Here is a 19164-nt window from a genome sequence, read left to right as displayed (position 1 = left end):
ACTGAGGGCCGCTCTCCGGCAAAGACTTATAGCCTCATCACGGCGGCGTGGCGCGTCGTCATAATTTATGATTTATGGCCGGCGTTAAAAGTATTGACACAAACTGAAATATGATCTGACAGCGGCTTGGCGGGAGACGGAGTGAAAAGAGGCAGAACAAAGACTTCACAGGGTGTCGGAACGAGCGCTTTATCAGCCGCTTTAATAGATTCGTAATGACTGGGATCATCGCCGCGACGCTCTCCGGTTAAGCTTTGGGTTTGGGTTTAATTTGAAGCGACAGGCTGCAGAGGAAACCTTCTGTCTGTGAACCAACATGCTTCTGCTCTGCATCGCCTCGCTGTGATGATGTTCAGCAGGTCTTAGTTGGACTTTAGATGATGAGAAAAGAAGAACTTGTGACTCATCTGGTCGAGTCTTCCCACGCAGCCTCACAGTCATCCCTCTGAGCTCATTTTCATTCACATTTTAATCATAAAAATGCAGCTAATTTGTCGCCCGGTTTGTATTTTTGACACCTAAAAAAACACAGTCCGGCTTGGTTTTGAAGATTTACTGAAGAGGGCTGAAGTGGAGGGTCAGACTGAGAATCGCCTTAAAGATTAAAAAAAAAAAAAAACAAGACCCTCCCCCATGTACACCGAGTCAATTAACCTAATGAAAGTGGCAATTAATTAGCTCCACAAACAGCATGATTAAGGAGCTGACAATCAAGCGGGTGGGTGGAGCTAAAGTAAAGATAATTTGGAGGTAATGATTTCTCAGTGTGTCTTTGATGAAGGAGAATGAAGCAATCACACTAATAGAGACTCAGATCAGTTCAATGGAGGCGCACTTTAAAAAAAAAACACTGTAAAAAATAACACCAACCGCTTAACTAAAACCAGAGCTGAGAGGAGAAAAATCTGATTGACTGATTTAGATCCGCAGTGTTCTGGATGTTTGACACAATAAAGTGGCATCAGCTTCATGTTGTCTGTCATTTAAAGTTAATTTTATGCCTTAATTGGTTTAAAAACACAATTTAAATTCATGTAAATTAATGAAACAAACTGGATTTACTTATTTTTCAGTGCTGTAAGATAAAATAAAAGCAGTGTTTTCATGTTTAACAGAATAAAGTCACATCCACTTAATACTGTTTGTAATTTAAAGTTATATTTCTGAGTTAATTGGTTTAAAAACTCCATTTCAGTTCATGTAACTGAATGAAATTGGCTTGAAAATTGGACTAAGCTCTAAAAAGTGATTCCCATCACTTCATGAAATGCAGAACTGCAAAATAAAAAAACTGAATTCAAAACATTATTTTAATTGTGTTGATATAATAAAGTTGCATCAAATTAACTTTCTATGTTGTTTGGACTCAAATTTCTGTGTTAATTGGTTTAACGACTCAATTTAAATTCATGGGTTACAACAGAATTTTTACGATTAACACAATAAAGTTGCATCAGCTTCAAATTATTTGTAATTTAAATTAAAATTTCTGCAACAATTGGTTTTAAAAATTCAATTTAAGTTCATGTAACTAAATGAAATCCGGATGAAAATTGCATTTTTTTCATTTGAACTTCAGGATGTAAAGTCACCTCCTCTGTTTTAATATAATTTGATAATTTCAGAAAATTGTGACTGATAATAAAAATACCTTAAACAATAAAGGAAAAGTTAGTTGTCCTAATTCAATATATCTTGTTGGTTGAACATAATTTTATTAGAAGTTGTAAAAACTCAAAATTTTGATCCAAACTGTAGCTTTAATTTTTTTTAAGAGTTGCAAGATAATAAAAAACACATTTGCTGATTTAGATAAACCATTAAACTGATGCTGACATGATGGAGTTGCATCAACTTATTTTTGTGTAAATTAAACTTAAGTGGTTTAAAACTCCATTTAAGCTCATTTAAAATAACTTTCCATAAGTGTCTTCCTCTATTTCAACATAAAAGCATAAACTGAGACAGATATTTAGAGGAAAATCTATTTTCATTAAAGCAGTGTAGTTTGTCGGTTGAACATAATTTAAGTTGTCGTAATTTAATATAATATTTATTTTTAGTGCAGCAAGGTAATTAAAAGAATACACTTATAGATTCAGATAAACCCTTTAATGTGCAAACATTATTTTGGTTGAAGCACTTTTTGCACTTACTACAGGTTTTTCCTTATGTCTGAATTTTTGCTTGTGTTGTACGTCGCTTTGGACAAAAGCGTCTGCTAAATGAAATTGTAGAATTGTAGTTAACATAGTAAAGGTGCTCCAACTAACTGTTAAATTAACTTCGTGTAACTTAATAAAATTGAGTTGATAACTGATTTTTTTCTCAAGTTTCCTCCTTTATTTTAACGCAAATAGATAAATAGATAATTAAAAATAACTTTGTATAGCTTAGTATAGCTTGTTGGTTGAACATAATTTCATTAAAAGTTGTAAGAGCTCAAAAATATTCAGGCAAACTGTTTTTAATAATTTTTTTAGAGCTGCAAGATTATGAAAAATATCTAATTTACTGATTTAGATAAACCCTTTAACTTGCAAACATTTATTTTGATGAGTTAAGATGACAGAATAATGTTGCATCAACTTAATTTTTTGTGTAATTTGAACTTAATTAGTTTAAAAACTCAATTTAAACAAATTTAATTTAATGAAATTGACTTAATAACTTTATTCTTCTCAAGACTCCTCCTTTATCTTTGCATGCCTGGAAGATCTTAGATGGTTTAGGCTGCTAATTATAAAGGGAAAACTAATTCCATGAACTCAATAAATCTTGTTGGTTGAACATAATTTACTTAGAAGTTGTTAGTAGCTCAAAAATATTCATGCAAACTGTGGCTGAAATAGATTTTTTTAGAGCAGTGGGATAAAAAAAAATAGAATTTACTGATTCAAACAAACACTATTTTGATGTGTAGCACAATAAAGTTGCATCAACTTAATTAATTTGTTTAAAAACTCCATTTCAGTTCATGTAACTGAATGAAATGTAACTCCAAAAGATTCAACCTGTTTTTACAGTGTAGAAGCTGATAAAAGCCTCAAGTTCAGAGATTAGACTCCAACAGTCTGGATGTCAAACCAACTCCAATCAAAGCGCTTTAATTAGTGGAAGTTCATTTGGATAATTTAGAGGTAATGATTTCCCAGCTTCTGTCTGATGCAGGAAAATAAAGAAATCTCACGTTTGACAGATCAGTTAAATGTAGATACGCTCTACAATTAACACTTAATTAGATGCATTTAACTTTAATTTACTGATTCAGATAAATCATTTCAACTGCAAACACAATTTTAATGACTCAGAAATGATATTATCTTTCATTACAACTCAATTCCTTTGCAATAATTGGTTAAAAACTCAATTTATCTTCATTAAATCAACCTGGTAAAAGCATTTTTTTCTCCACTTTGAGTTCAGAAATTGAAGTCTCCTTCACAGTTTAGAGACAGTTAATTAAAAAATATCTTTGACATGAGGTTGTAAATGTAGTCTGTTAACTGGAGTAGATGCAAACTGTTGAGTTAATTGATTTTTTAGAGTGTAAAAATCTGCAATTCATCCAGAAAAAAGCCTAAAGTTCAAAGATTTGACTCAGACAGTCTGGATGTGAAACGCTTCAGTTTACTGAAGTTGATTTAGATCATTTAAAGGTCATGATTCCTCAGAAAAAGTCATTCCCACCCCGTAATTTGATGCATTTTTCAGATTTAGGTCAACCTTTTAAGCTGCAAACATTATTTTGATGGTTTGGTTTGAAACAACAATAACATTTAGTGTAATTTAAGCTCTAATGTCTGCATTAGTTGATCTAAATCTGAATTTAAGTTGATGAAATTGGAATGGAAACTGCATGTTTCTACAAGTCTCCTGCTGTATTTTAACATAAATGGACAATTTCAAGACAGAAAATTAAAAACATCTTCAATTATAGATTGAAGTCCTTGTCATTTGTTGGTTGAAGTTGTCAAAATTGGTGCAAAACTTTTTGTTTTAATTATGTTTTACAGTGTAGAAGCTGCAGGTAATCCAGAAAAACGAGTCTTATGCAGGAGAAAAGCAACGACAAGGACTCTAATTTACTGATTTAGATAAAACATTTAATTTACAAACATTATTTTTTTGGACAATACTTTGTTTAAAACTCAGTTTAAGTCCGTGCAACTTTATGAAATCATCTTGAAAACTGCATTTTTCTTCACTTTGAGTTCAGGAATTCAAATTTGCTCCTCTAATTTTAACATAAATGGACATTTGCAAGACAGACACTTAGAAAAACATTTAATTATAGATTGCAATCAGTGTCGTTTGTTGACCGAAGTTGTTATAACTGATGCAAACCTGCTGTTTTAATTGATTTTTAGAGTGCAGAAGCTCCAAATAAATCCAGAAAAGTCATGATTTCACAGCTTCTCTCTGATGCAAGAAGATAAAGCAAAGAAAAACAAGCTAATTTCCTGATTTAGATCAAACATTTAAGTCGCAAACATTATTTTGATGGGTTGGTTTGACATAATGATTATTATTTAATAATAAATTTGTAATTTAACCTCAATGTTGCAATATTTGGTTTAAAGCTCAATTTAGGTCCATGCAACTTCATGAAATCGGTCTGATAACTGCATTTTTCTACACTTTGAGTTCAGGAATTCAAATCTGCTCCCGTATTTCGACATAATTGAACATTTGCAAGACTGCAAATTAGAAAAACCTTAAATTATAGATTGCAATCAGTGTCGTTTGTTGGTTTAAGTTGTTAAAACTGGTGCAAAACTGTTGGTTTAATTGATTTTTAGAGTGCAGAAGCCCCAAATAAACCCACAAAGTCATGATTTTGCAGCTTTTGTCTGACACTAAAAGAAAAAGGAAATAAAACAATTTAATTTACTGATTTTCTGACTAATAACTGCATTTTTCTACAAGTTTCCTCCTTTATCTTAACATGAATGGACACTTGCAAGACTGCAAGTAAACATTGTAAATATAGTTTATTTACTGCAGTTGATGCAAACTGCTGTTCTAATTCGTTTTTAGAGTGTAGAAGCTCAAAAATAATCCAGAAAATGTAATGATTTGGCAGTTTCTCTCTGATGCAGGAAAACAAAGCAAAGAAAGTCACTGATTTAGATAAAACGTTTGGGTTGCTTTGACAAAATAATATCAAATACTCTGTTGAGGTCCATGCAACTTCATGAAAGTGACCTGATAACTACATTTTTCTATAAGTTTCCTCCTTTATCTTAACATTAATGGGCATTTTCAAGACTGCAAGTTAAAATTACCTTTGATAGTAGATTGTAAATGTAGTTTATTAACTGTAGTTGATGCAAACTGTTGTTTTAATTGATTTTTGAGTTTAGAAGCTCCAAATAAACCCAGAAAAGCCTGAATTTCACAGCTCAGACTCTATGAAAACAGTCCGACTCTACTCCCACAGAGTGGCCGTCAAACTTCCAGGATAAAAGCTCCAGGGTTTGTGCGTTTTCTCGGTGTTCCTACCGTGTTCCTCTGGCCGCCGGCTCCTATTGGTCCTCTGAAAACCCCCTTGATGCTCCTCAGCTGTCCATCACGCAGGTGGGTGGAACTGATCACTATGTAGTAGCACGCCATCGGAGTTTCTGCCTGGAAAAAGTCCTGAAAGCTGCTCGTCGTTCTTCTTCTGCGGTTCCTCAACTTATCTCCTCGGCTTTAAACGAGGCTGCTCCTCATTTATTCCCTCTCTTCTCTAAGTTTCTCTAACTCCTGAATATTTCACCCCTCCGCTCCTCTTTTGTCTTCCTCTAAATGTTTTTTTTATTCTCCTCCCGTTAAATATTTCCCTCTAAGTCCTCTCCAGATGTTTTGCTCCCATCTTTCATTCATCAGTCTGTCACTGAGTCTCTGCTGAAGCCTCTCATTGATCAGTCCAACCGCCTCTCCTCCTCCTGCTCTCTTTTTTTGCCTCCTCTCTTTGTCTCTAAGTGGCAGGGAGGGATACTTTTTTTCTTCTATCTCAGCAGCATCCTCTTCATCCTCCTCCCTGAGCTGCTACCTCCTTGTTAGTGAGGAGAAGCAGCAGCAGCAGCAGCATCAGCAGCAGAAGAAGCAGAAGTCCTGCGTGTTGGATGCTGCCTCTCTCTGCTCTGCATGTGTTCGTTCCTCCTCTCTCCGCTGATCTCTGGCTCTGTGGCCGGCAGAGTGCTTTCTCCTCAGTTACCCGCGGTTACCATCTGCCCTTTTAACACATGGAGTGCTGACGCTTGCTCTCTCTCCTCCTCCTCCTCCTCCTCCTCCTCCCAGCCTCCCTCCATCCTTCCCTCCCTCGCCTCTCGCCGTCTTTCTTCTCTCTTTAATCATTTCCTTCTCTCCCTCCTTCGCTTCTTCTTCCTCCTCCAGCAGAAGGAGACAAGCTCCACCTACTGGCCAGCAGGAGAACAGAAAGTGGAGGAAGCAGCAGGAGGTTGTTCCACGTTTCATGAAAATTCAAATTTAAACTAAGCGATGCATTATTAAAGCTGGACCACGGAGCCGGAGGTGATCTGGTGTCCTGCTTTAGGGCACTTCAGCTGCAGAGACCATAAAGAGAATTAACCCTCTTTCAAAGCTGCCTTTAACATCGAATCCCTCAACGTTTCTGAGTAAAAGTATCTAAAAAAGACTCTTTAATGCCAAAGTGAAAGCTGATTTCTACAAATTAGTATCAGTTCTTTAAAATTGCAAAAATGTCCATACGGAAATCGAATCATGTTCTCTTTATTTTGACGTTTTTGGCACAAATTTAGTGAAAAAAGGCTCTTTAATGTCAAAGTGAATGCAGATTATTACAAATTAATGTAAAATATCTAAAATATCAAATGAGTGATTGCTTATATATTTACTTTTTAAAGTGACTCTTCTATTTCATTCTAGGGTGAAAAAACAAATGAAGTCTCTTTCATGTCAAAGTGAAAATATTTCTATATGGTAATGTGAGATTTCTACCTATTGATGCCAATAGGTTGTTTTCACTTGACGTCACTTCCGTGCTGGGCAGCTGGTGCGAAATACAAACGGAGGGCGACACAAGTGAAGTAGTAAACAAGTCTGTAACCAAGATGCCGATGTTTTGCAATCTTTAACAGCTGCTCAAATCGTTCCAACCAGGAAAGAAGTAAGAGTTTTTACCGAGTACCCAAGGTAGTCATTCATAAAGGGGAAAGTTGTAAGAAGCTCACCGAAAAACGCCAGAAAAAAATCGCCACTAAATCTTCGCCTGCGATCTGGAGGAGCAGAGTCAGATAATGCCCGTGGGTGCAGTAACCATTTTGTCCAAGGTAATTTGTTTATTCTCTTATAGTTATCATGTACTTTCCTATGTAGCACAAACGTTTGTTTTTTCGTTGCTTTGTTTAAGTTACGTCAGACACACTGCGCTTAATAGCTGTTGCTAACTGCTGATGCTTACATATGCTAAACATGAAATAGTCATCAATAATAAAATAAACACTCACCCTGGCGAAAACCAAACGAAGGTCGTTGTTCAGTAGTTTTGAGCCCAGGTCGTGCACCCATCCACTAACAAAATAGTTGTAAGACTCCATACTTTTGTACGCTTTCATCTGCTGTTTTGTGTACGTTTGGAACACTAAGTAATTTGCGATGTCAACTGCCTCAACAGCAGGCAAATATCTTAAATCTGTCGAAAAATCCGTCTTCCTGAGAAGGTAGGGATCACATCCGCCATATCTTGTGACTTTTTGCAGGTACCTTTCTTCTGCAATTCCATTTAAAGAGCTGCAATAGACACTTTCCTCTATCTCTTCCATTGCTGTAGTTTACGTCTTGCCCTCCGTCTGAATCTCGCGCGGTGTCAGAATCACGTGACTGAAAACAAGCTATTCTTTAAAATATATATATATAAAATATTGATGATAGTGATTGCATAGGTACAAAAACTCATCCAATGCAAATCTATTTATTTGTGTGACCTCTTATAATGCACAGAAGTTATTCAAAATGCAAAATAAAATTTTAAAAATAGTTAAATCAAAAATGTTTCAAATAAATTTGACACTTTTTTAAAACAAAAGTAAATAAATAAACTCCATTTGGAGCAAAAGCAAACTTGCAGAAAACAAATACGACCTTAAAATAAAAATTGTAAAAGTCTATCAGCTAGCCAATCCTTCGCTTCTTCTTCCTCCTCCAGCAGAAGGAGAAGAGCTCCACCTACTGGCGAGCAGGAGAACAGAAAGTGGAGGAAGCAGCAGGAGGTGTCACGATCTGAGGAGGGCTGGACCCGAGCAGAGAGCCACACCACCAAGGCTGGTTGGAATGAAGGGTTTTATTGCTGGGGGGTGAAATGGTGGCTAGATGGGGGAAAACCAGAGTGCAGGAACGGCTGGTGCAGTGGGGGGTTTTGACCAGGAACGGGGGGTCCAGGCAGGGACAGAAGGGGTCCAGGCAGGAATGGGGGTCCAGGCATGAGCAGGGGGGTTTAGGCATGAGTAGAGGGGTCCAGGAGGAGAAAACCGGTGATGGGTTGGGGAGAGCCGGAGGGAAGGAGGACAGCAGGGATCCCGGACAGCTGAGTCTGGCAGAGGCAGAAGGAAAAAAACAATGTAAAAAACAAGGCAGGAACTCAAAACAGAACTAGTAAGAGGCTAGAGAGCAAAACTGAACTGCATGGTTCTTGTTTAATACTCTGGCAGGGAGTGGAAGGCTGAGCCGGTACTTATTGTTGAGGTGAGTCATTAGTGAGATGATCGTCAGCTGTCCGGGAGCCGTGGAGGTGGTTGATTGCCTGAGTGGAGTCAGCTGAGAAGTTAGACTCCACTCAGGCACCGAGCTGTAGGGGAAGATACAGGGCAGAGGAGTGGATGGGAGACAGGCAAGACAGACAGGGCAGAGGAGAAGGGAGCTGTGACAGGAGGTTGTTCCGCGTTTCATGAAAATTCAAATTTAAACTAAGCGATGCATTATTAAAGCTGGACCACGGAGCCGGAGGTGATCTGGTGTCCTGCTTTAGGGCACTTCAGCTGCAGAGACCATAAAGAGAATTAACCCTCTCTCAAAGCTGCTTTTAACATCGAATCACTCGAAGTTTCTGAGTAAAAGTATCTAAAAAGGATTCTAATAATGCCAAAGTGAAAGCTGATTTCTACAAAATAATGTCAGTTCTTAAATATATATCTTTTGAAAGAAGTGATTGCAGAAGTGTCCACCCCATCTATAGTAAAATTGAATCATGGTCTCTTTAATTTGACTTTTTTGACAAGAATTTACAGAAAAAAGATTTTTCATGTTAAAATCAAAACAGATTTCTGCAAATTAATGTCAGTTCTTTAAGAAAATGTAAAATAAGACAATTGCCTACCCTAGGAGCAAAACTTTCTCTTTTATTTGGCTCATGATGCACAGAAATAAAGACTCTTCACATCAAACCGAAAGCTGATTTCTACAAAATAATGTCAATTCTTAAAAATGTATGTAAAAAAATGATTGCAGAAGTATTTAATCCTCCTTAAAATATAATTTAATCTCTTTAATTTGTCTTTTTTGACATGAATTTACAGAAAAAGATTCTTTCATGTTAAAATGAAAACAAATTATTACAAATTATGGGCTCCAACACACAACCCCCCCCCCGCAACCCCAGTGAGGCCGGGGGGGCTGGCCTCGCTGTTTTTCATCGCAGCACCATTCAAACTTCATTATTGTCCACCCGACATGTCAACAGTTTTGAACACCTGGTTTTCAACTGCAAACACATCACAGCACGTCACACTACCTCTGCAACCATAGCACCCCCCGAAACCACATCCATTATTATCCCCTGCCTCCACGAAGCGGAAAAGGGGGATATAGGTTTGGCCTCCGTCCGTCCATCCATCCGTGCGTCCGTGCGTCCGTCCGTCCGTCCGACATGAAGGGGACAGCTTTTCTCGGAAACTATTACAGCTAGGATTACGAAATTTAGTGTGTAGCTTCACACCATGGACACCTTGATCAAGTTCGAAAATGAGACCTTTGCGATAATATTTAACAGAGTTATGGCCCTTGATCACTATTTTGGATATAGACTCATAGACATCACATGTGGCGGGGGATATTAATGACCATGTCGTCTAGTTCCTTTCTGAAGTTCATGATTTTTTTTTAGCTCACTTTGTACCTCACACTCCAACATTCTGATCTTGGGGGATTCCAATATCCATATGGACTCACCCTCCTGCCGATTGGCTGCCGATTTTAATCAGGTCCTGGACTGCCTCAATCTTCACCAATCTGTTGCTGGTCCCACGCATTCCAAGGGCCACACATTGGACCTGGTCATCACTGACTCCATCCAAATTACAGACCTTCAAATCCAGGACATTGGCATTTCAGACCGCCACGCAGTCACCCTCAGGATCCCTCTCCCCTCCCCCCTCGCCAAACCACAACACCTCATCTCCTTCAAGAACCTCAGGAAAATTGACTCCATCTCCCTCAGTCAACATCTTCAGCTCCTTTCTCCTCCTCCGAACACATCAGTCACCGATCTCATGGACTACTATAATAATAACCTTCGAGCTTTATTGGACCTTCATGCACCACTAATAACCAGGACAGTTACCTTCACCCACTCCGCCCCCTGGTTCACAGAGGAGCTGAGAAATTTAAAAAGGACTGGTCGTGTCCTGGAGTGGGCCTATGTTTCATCTGGACTGACGGTGCATAAATTGGCCTACCGGGAACATCAACGGAGATATGCCAAGGAACTCTCCAAGGCCAGGTCCACCACCATTAAACACCTGCTCAAACCTCAGACTTCACCACACCACAACCAAAAAGTCACACAGTGCAATAAATTCATGGACTTCTTTACTTCCAAAATAGACAACATCCGCGCTTCTCTTTTCCTCGCCAACAGTTCTGTCCCAACACATGACACTGCACTCGCCACACAGCTATCTCACTTCTACCCCACAGTGCAGCAGGAGGTCGAGAAAATCATCAAAAAACCTAAACCGTCCACATGCTCCCTCAACCCCGTCCCCTCTGCTTAAAGTTCATTGCCACTCCATCAGTCAGCTTATCACAAACATTATCAATCTCTCCCTTAAATCTGGCACTGTTCCAACCAGCCTCAAAACAGCTACCGTCAAGCCCCTCCTCAAAAAACCCACTCTCGATCCTGAACCTCTGTCACATTACAGATCCATTTCCAACCTCCCCTTCATCTCCAAAATCCTTGAAAGAATTGTTTCCATCCAACTCCACAACCCTTTAAGGTCCAGGCAATTTCCGCCCGAAATTTCTACTGAGATTTACAGAAAGTAAATTGAATGCTGTTCTTGAACTGTTTGGAGTACATGCATGGTTGGGGTCTCATTTGAAAGCTGACAACCTGAATTTTCACCCAGTGCAGTCAGAATTACTCTAGGTGCTACTGGCACAGAGTATTTCATGTTGGCACACACTGAATTAGGATGAATTTTTTTCTCGCCTACATTTTTTCCCTAATAAAACACCTGAAAATCAGTGTGGCAGCACTGTAAGAGCTTGAAAACACAATATTGCAAAAGCCTGGGGTCTTACATAGTTCAGGTCAAAATTTCAGAGCAATACTACAAGAAATGAGTGTTTCACACATGTATTTGTACTGATATGCTCCGCCCCTGTCAATGTTGGATACAATCTTTATACACTGTGCACACTCTTTACAGAATGGTATAAATTCATTTTCACTTCATTTTCACATTATTTTCATTCCAAAAACTCATAAAGAACTCAAAAAATCACTTCAGATAGGCTTCAGTGTCGATCACACACACAGATTGAGAGGAATACAGAGAAACAGCAGGTGGAGCCCGGAGCTCACGAATGAAATATCATATAAAGCCGCTGGCAGAGGCGGGATTTATATTCAAGCCATTCAGCAAGCTCATTGGCTACCAGGCCTGTCAATCTAACGTTTCCTCCGGCGTGATTTGCTGAGAAACAAGTCAATCAAGTGATGTAATCGATATCTGTCAGACTCGGCCATGGTTGGCTATATTGCTGAAGTAGGCGGAAACGAGTCACCTGATTGGTTGAAGTCCGGTTTGAAGCGGTAGAGAAGCGTTCAGTATCCATTTTGAATCGCGAACAAAGGGAATAGGACCGTGTATGATAAAGTTATAATAGAAAGATGCAGTGAATATGAAACGCACAGCGCCACCACGCGCCGCGTGCACGCGCACGGAGCCAATCGTTTTCTGGATTTTTTACCTATTTCGAGACATGTTTTGGCCAAAGTATTATACTGGATTGTTTCCTCTGGATGGCTAAGCTTGGGTTCTGGCCGGTTTTTGTGGATTATCTTCTTTTATGACCAGAAACGAGCGTCCAAACTGCGTCGACAGGTGAGCTGTGCACGTTTACATGACTTGTTGTTTGTTGGATAAATGTGTTTATATTACCCGCTGTGGTAATCACATCTGAAAGTGGTTTATACCGGCGGATTCATGAGAATCTCAGCTTTCTATGTGTGTATAGTGTTTGTATAATCGTGTTTGCAGTGTCCTTCTATTTTAAAAAAAGCGTATACCGATAAAAAAACGGCCCGCCCGCGGGCCGGCGTACTTTAACGGGGTAAATCTGTATGAGAAATTCCAATCCGGTTTCCGTCCCTCTCACAGCATGGAGACAGCTCTCATCAGAGTCACAAATGACCTCCTGATGACCTCTGACTCCGGCTCCACCTCCCTCCTCATCCTTCTCGACCTCTTTGCTGCATTTGATACTGTTGATCACCACATCCTCCTTCACCGCCTTCAATATGACATTGGTATCTCTGGCACTGCCCTCAAGTGGTTTCACTCTTATCTTACAGGAAGGACTGAGTTCATAGCCCTGGGGGAAGCTAAATCCCGCCCCCACATGGTCACCTGTGGGGTCCCCCAGGGCTCTGTCCGCGGTCCAACCCTCTTCACCATCTACATGCTCCCCCTTGGCCGTGTCGTCAGCAGGCATGGAATACAATTCCACTGCTATGCTGACGACACTCAACTCTACCTCAAGGTCACCCCTTCCTCCACCCCACCATCCTCTGTCACTCAGCTGGACTCCTGCCTGGAGGAGATAAAGGCTTGGATGAGTGAAAATTTCTTACAGCTGAACAGCTCCAAAACGGAAGCCATTCATATTGGCACTCCACACCAGCTCCGTTCCTCTGTCATGTCCTCTGTCTCCTTTCTCGGTCATAACTTTCCTCTTTCTCCCTCCGTTACTAATTTGGGTGTCAGGTTTGACCCCCATCTTAGCTTTGATCATCATATATCTCACATTTGCAAAACCTCCTTCTTTCACCTCCGTAACATTGCCAAACTCCGGCCATCTCTCTCCCGTCCCGCTGCAGAGAAGCTCGTCCATGCCTTTGTCTCCTCCAGGCTGGACTGCTGTAATGCTCTCCTCATCGGGATCCCTGGCAAGAGCCTCCAAAGGCTCCAGTATGTTCAGAACAGCGCTGCCCGGGTCCTGATGAGGATGCGTAAACATGATCACATCACCCCCATCCTTCGCACTCTGCACTGGCTTCCTGTTCACTTTCGCATTCAGTTCAAAATCCTTCTTCACACCCATCACTGTCTGCATGGTGCAGCCCCCACCTATCTCAATGAACTCCTTCACCCACACACTTCAGCCAGAACCCGGTCAGGCCAACTGCACCATTTGCGCCCGCCTAGGACTCGGCTCAGGACTATGGTTGACAGGGCCTTTGAGGCTGCTGCTCCCCGTCTGTGGAACGCCCTCCCCGACCACCTCAGGGCTCCACAGACGATGGATTCATTCAAAAAAGGGCTGAAAACCTTTTTATTTCGTACTGTCTTCCCTGATTGATTTTTTATTGTTGATTGCTTTTAATGTATTTAAATTTTTAAATTATATTATATTGTTTTTATCATTGTTTTTATTGTCTTCTTGATTGTGCACATTGAGATTTGTCCACAAATGTAATGTGCTTTATAAATAAAATCCATTATTATTATTATTAAAGTGGTGTATAGAGAATGGATGGATGGATTATTACAAATTAATGTAAAGTCTTTATAAATATTAAATAAGTGATTGCTGTTTTCATCTCTTTAAAGTGACTCTTCTAATTCACCGCAGTTAGTTTGAAAAAAGAATAAAGACTCTTTCATGCCAAAGTGAGAACATATTTCTAGTATTCTTGCACAGATATTATTGTAAGGAAAAATAAAATAGAATTTATTGAGGTAAATAAATTAAAAATTGTCCAGACAAGTTGTATACTCTTGTCTACATGTACAAAATACCAAAAGATACAAGCTATAAGCGATAAAGATATATATATATATAAAAAAAAAAACAATTCTTCGTCTACAAAGCTACTTTTTTTGCATCGAATCGTTCGGCTTGTTCGACAGGAATTTGTAGTAAAAAGACTCTTTCATGTCAAACTGAAAACTGATTTCTACAAATGAATGCCAATTCTTCAAAAAAACCAATTGCCTTCCCTTAACTCAAAACTTTCTCTTCAGTTTTGCTCACAAGAAATAAAGGCGCTTTAATGCCAAAGTGAAAAAGATTTCCACATACTAATGTCAGTTTTTAAATATGTATATGAAAAATGGGATTTCAGAAGTATTCAACTCTCCATTAAACTAAAATTGAATCTCTTTAATTGGACTTTTTTGACAAGAATACACAGAAAATAGTCTTTCATGTCAAAGTGACAACAGATTATTACAAATTAATGTAGTCTTAACAAGTATCAAAAAAGTGATTGCTATGTTTTCATCTCTTTAAAGTGACTCTCCTAATTCACCACACTTAATGTGAAAAAAGAATAAATAAAGACTATTTCATGTCATAATGACAATGATTTCTAATGGTAATAAAAAATATGTAATATATGCTAGAAGTCACGGTTATTGAAATGGAAATCTGACAAGAATTTACAGAAGAAAGACTCTTTCATGTCAAAGTGAAAGCAGATTTCTCGAAAGTAACATCAGTTCTATAAAGTGGCTTACCTAATTAAAAGGAAATTATTACATATTTATTTCTGTAGCATCTTATAATACACTGAAGCTATTTACAGTACAGAATAAAATAAAAGTAAACTTAGTTTAATAAATCAAAAACATTACAAACAAGTTGAATACTTTGTTTTAAAACTACATTTGGCTCTAAAGTAAACTTACAGAAAATAAATATGACCTTAAAATACAGTTTTTAAAAAGTCCAGCCGAAGAAGACCAATAAAATAAAATAAAATAAAAATAATTATAATTGTATGTACTCTCATGCTCATACAGCATTGTAATGCTATCAAATTAATATTTAATCATTGGACTTTTTTAACAAGAATTTAGAGAAACAAAGACTCTTTCATGTTAAAAGTTGAAGAGCACCTTTTAATCATCTATCGTGATAGCACTGCAGGGATTTAGCTAGCAAATGACACCATGACAAAGACTTTAGTGGTGCTTCATGTGCTTAATACAAGTTGAAATCACCTGGGATAGTGTTTCTATATCCAGCTGTTTAACACTGTAACAGGAGATGGGTAGTTCCATGTTGGCAAGCAGTGAACATTGTAAGGATCAAGCTAGTCAAGGGGCACCATGACAAAGCCTTCTGTGACATTTAATGACCTAAGGAACATATACATGAACAGTCAACTTCAATTGTCTTCCTACATCCTTGTGGCTTCTGAAGCAGATGTTTTTATGGCCTAAATCACATGTTGGTAGCTTGAAACAACATTAGCACAGGATAAATGGAAAGTGCGTGAAAATTTGCATTCAAACTCAGTTATTTGTTGATTGAAAATAGTGAAAGTTTTCGTAAAATTATTCAAATTCACAACAACTGAGTCATAGCGGCCATAAACAAAGGACTGGGCTTTGATTTGTGTTGATAAAGACAAAATTGCATGAATCAGTCCCATGATGCCACTCTTTGGTTGTTGCTATTTGTTCTAAACTTTGGCCTGTTTGTACTGTTAAAGGCTATAATTCAATCATGATGTATATTTACTGTAGGAGGTGGCAGGTAGATCTATGTTGGCTTGCAGAGATCGTTGTGGGGATTAAGCTTGTCAAGGGGCACCATGACAAAGTCTTTACTGGTAGTTATCGACGTCCAACCAGAGCTTGTGTTAAATACATGCTGGGATTAACTAAGACAGTATTTCTTAATCCAGCTGTATGTATACTATAGGAGGAGGCTGGTAGATCCATGTTATCCGCCAGAGAACATTGTGGGGATCGAGCTAGTCAAGGGGCACCATGATAAAGACTTCTGTGACACTTAATGACATGAGACCAAAATACCTAAACACCACATATCAGGCCAGGAACTTCAGAAACAGAAAAAAATTATCCAAAGTTTGGAACTTTCCGACAGTCATTGAACTCGTTATGTGGAGATCCATTGGCTTGAAATCATGACATTTCACCAAAATTATTTTACTGAACACGTCTCATTCAAAATTTCACCAAAACAAACTGTTTGCAGACTCTTTTAAAACAGAAAATTAATCGTGAAGCCATTAGTGACAAACTGTCAGATGATAAAAATTCAAGTCCTTGTCAATTGAGCTGCAGGCAGTGTGTAGACATGCAATTAAAAAGTAGTAAAGGTATTAAAATATCTTTCTCCAGTGTTGGTAACAGTCCTTTTTTCTCTATTTTTTTGAAGGGATTAATTAGGAAGGCTGGGACCAGATTAGAGCAAATGAGCAGCAGATCTGAGGGGAAGAAAGGAAGAGAGATTTAAAGCAACACCAAAAAACAAATCGGAGAAGCTTCCAATCAGCTCTCTGCAGAGGCCAGTGGAGGGGAGATACCGAGTCTCAGCTTGGTGCCAGAAAGAAGAAGCTGTTCAGGCAGGCGAGACAGAGCTGAGTCACAGCAAGACCCACAAAAAATCACAAAAATACAAGCATGAAGCCGCCTGCACATCCCAAAAAACAAGAGCTCCCAAAACACGTCTGCTTTTTCAGCTTTGTAGCTAAAACGAGCCGCTGTCTAATTCCTACTAATATTAATTAATTGAGAGATTCTGCTGCAGATCCACGAGGCCTTTAAGATGTGTCGGTGCTGGCTTATGCATTTATTTCCCCTTTTATCTACATGTAAACTTGTGTTTTATATTCGTTTAAAGAGGGAAAAATAAACACATTCCTCTATTAAACAGAATAGGAAATGGCATTGCCTCGTTGTAATTTTACACTGCAGATATATTCAGTATATTACTTTTATATAGATTATTTAATCATCCCTTTTAGAGCTCAAATATTTCTCCTATAAATCCCACTTTTAACTGAATAACTCCAGTCACACTTTAGTCAATGTGTTTTCTTCTACAAATGTTTATTCGGTGCCCTCGCTAATAATCAAAGCAATCATGATTTTATCCATAGCCAAATTAAACTTTCATGTATAGCAGCGTTTGAAATCTAAAAGACTTACAGCGCATCTTAATGGTGTGATTCTGAGCATTGAGGACCGTTCCTTATTTCCAAGTTCTTCACTTTTCTCACTTTAACATTCCCCGAGGGGAAAACAACTCATGAAAAGTAATACAGATGAATTATGGATTTGTGCCTTGTATAGAATTAATTAAAGCACCTCGTGTGCTCGTCTCGGTTTAATAAAAAACTTCAGCGCATAGACTGCTCAAAATTCAGCCCTAATGATGACAAAAACAAGCAAAATAAAACACGTTGTTTGATGGAAATTTTGACCTTTTTACTGTGTAAATGAGGAGCGAAGTAAGTTCTCACATCTGAGCAGCAGAAAGAGCTGTTTGTCAGTGACCCACCACTTTAACGGTTAGGTTTTGGTTGTTGTTTGGTTCAGTTTAGGGTAAGATGTGGACAGAAGTGAGATATTTACATCCTCTTTTAGCATCTCCTGATAGCAGCAGCAGCAGAGGGTTGGTTTATTTGAATGTAGGAGCATCCTGATCTGATCTCAAAGATCGGATTCGAAGCTGCTCCAAGCATTTTCACCAGATCAATATCGGCTGTAACCTAAACCTGATCCTTTCTACATCTGCTATCACACGGGTGTCGTAAAGGGAGAGCACAATTTACGACAAGATGTTAGAGAGGAAGATAATTTTCGCAAATGACAGCATTATCAATCAATAACTAATTAACTGATAACTCAAACAGAGCGAAGCAGACAATTACCTTGTGCTGATGCAGATGTTTTAGTCAATAAAGACATGACAGAGACCACAAATGCATTCCTAGTGGATCCCAGCTTTCCTTGAACTCATGGGCTCTAACTGGGTGTCATTAAGCACTACAGAAGTCTCTGTCATGTTGCCTGTTGCTGGCTAAACCTAATTGTAGCTAGCAAAACCTAACTGTAGCTAGCTAAACCTAACCATTGCTAGCTAAACATTTAAACTACCCATTTCTCCACTAAAACACGCACTTAGGCAAACAATGTAATGCTTCAAAATGAGCTGACGTGTTGTTCGGTTTGGAAATCCAGGAGCAGACAGTCCACAGGAAACACGTTCGTCCAATCTGATGCAGTTATAGTTTACTAGGTTGTAGGACGGTGGAGTCTGTGTTGGATTTCCATTGAAGAGCACCTTTCAATCATGAATCGTGGTAGCACTGCAGGGATCTAGCTAACAATGGGCACCATGACCTGAACATCACATCTGAACATCGCACGGCCGGCCGGTGGTCACCAGTGGACCGCAACATTGTCATGTGACCAAGCTTTCAGCTTGACAGTCCAGCAGATGAGTCTGATAAACACAGTGGCTGGGCCTCAAACTTTACCTTTTATTTTGAAAACAGTAATGGTTACGATGCATGCGCAGATACAGCTGTTGTAAGCTTCTCCTCCACGGTGAACTGTGTTCAGCACCTTCTTCAAGTACCTTTCCTGCCCCTGATTGGACAAACACATCCACTCAGGGCTGGTTTGCTCGTGGATTTCAAGCCAGACCAACATGGTGACTCGGCTGCAAACTTTGTTTAATATTACAAAACACTTCAGCAAAAAGTATTTCTGAAAGCATTTGAGGTGAGAAATAAGGTGTGCAGCAGCTGAAGTTGTCCTCGTTTTAGTTCACCGATGGCTAGTTTAGATGTTTGAGAGCAGTTTCACGATGCGTGGAATCTCTGCATACTGGACTCCAGTCTACTTTATGCAAATGAGCTGCAGCCCTCTC

General features: G+C 38.9%; 1 protein-coding gene across 1 annotated transcript in view; it reads right to left on the bottom strand.

The window, feature by feature from the left end:
* Positions 1-6329, bottom strand: part of LOC110962199 (G patch domain-containing protein 8-like) — a 102543-nt gene extending 96214 nt beyond the window's left edge. Inside the window, exon 1 of the mRNA XM_051959695.1 lies at positions 5506-6329. Coding sequence (XP_051815655.1) covers positions 5506-5616 — 111 coding nt within the window. The 5' untranslated portion in view covers positions 5617-6329. The remainder of the gene's footprint in view (positions 1-5505) is intronic.
* Positions 6330-19164: the final 12835 nt, after the last annotated feature.

Source organism: Acanthochromis polyacanthus, chromosome 15, assembly GCF_021347895.1.
Source record: "Acanthochromis polyacanthus isolate Apoly-LR-REF ecotype Palm Island chromosome 15, KAUST_Apoly_ChrSc, whole genome shotgun sequence".
Classification (NCBI taxonomy): Eukaryota; Metazoa; Chordata; class Actinopteri; family Pomacentridae; genus Acanthochromis; species Acanthochromis polyacanthus.
The sequence above is the reverse complement of the archived record's forward strand: the minus strand, read 5'-3'. Positions and strand labels throughout refer to the sequence as shown.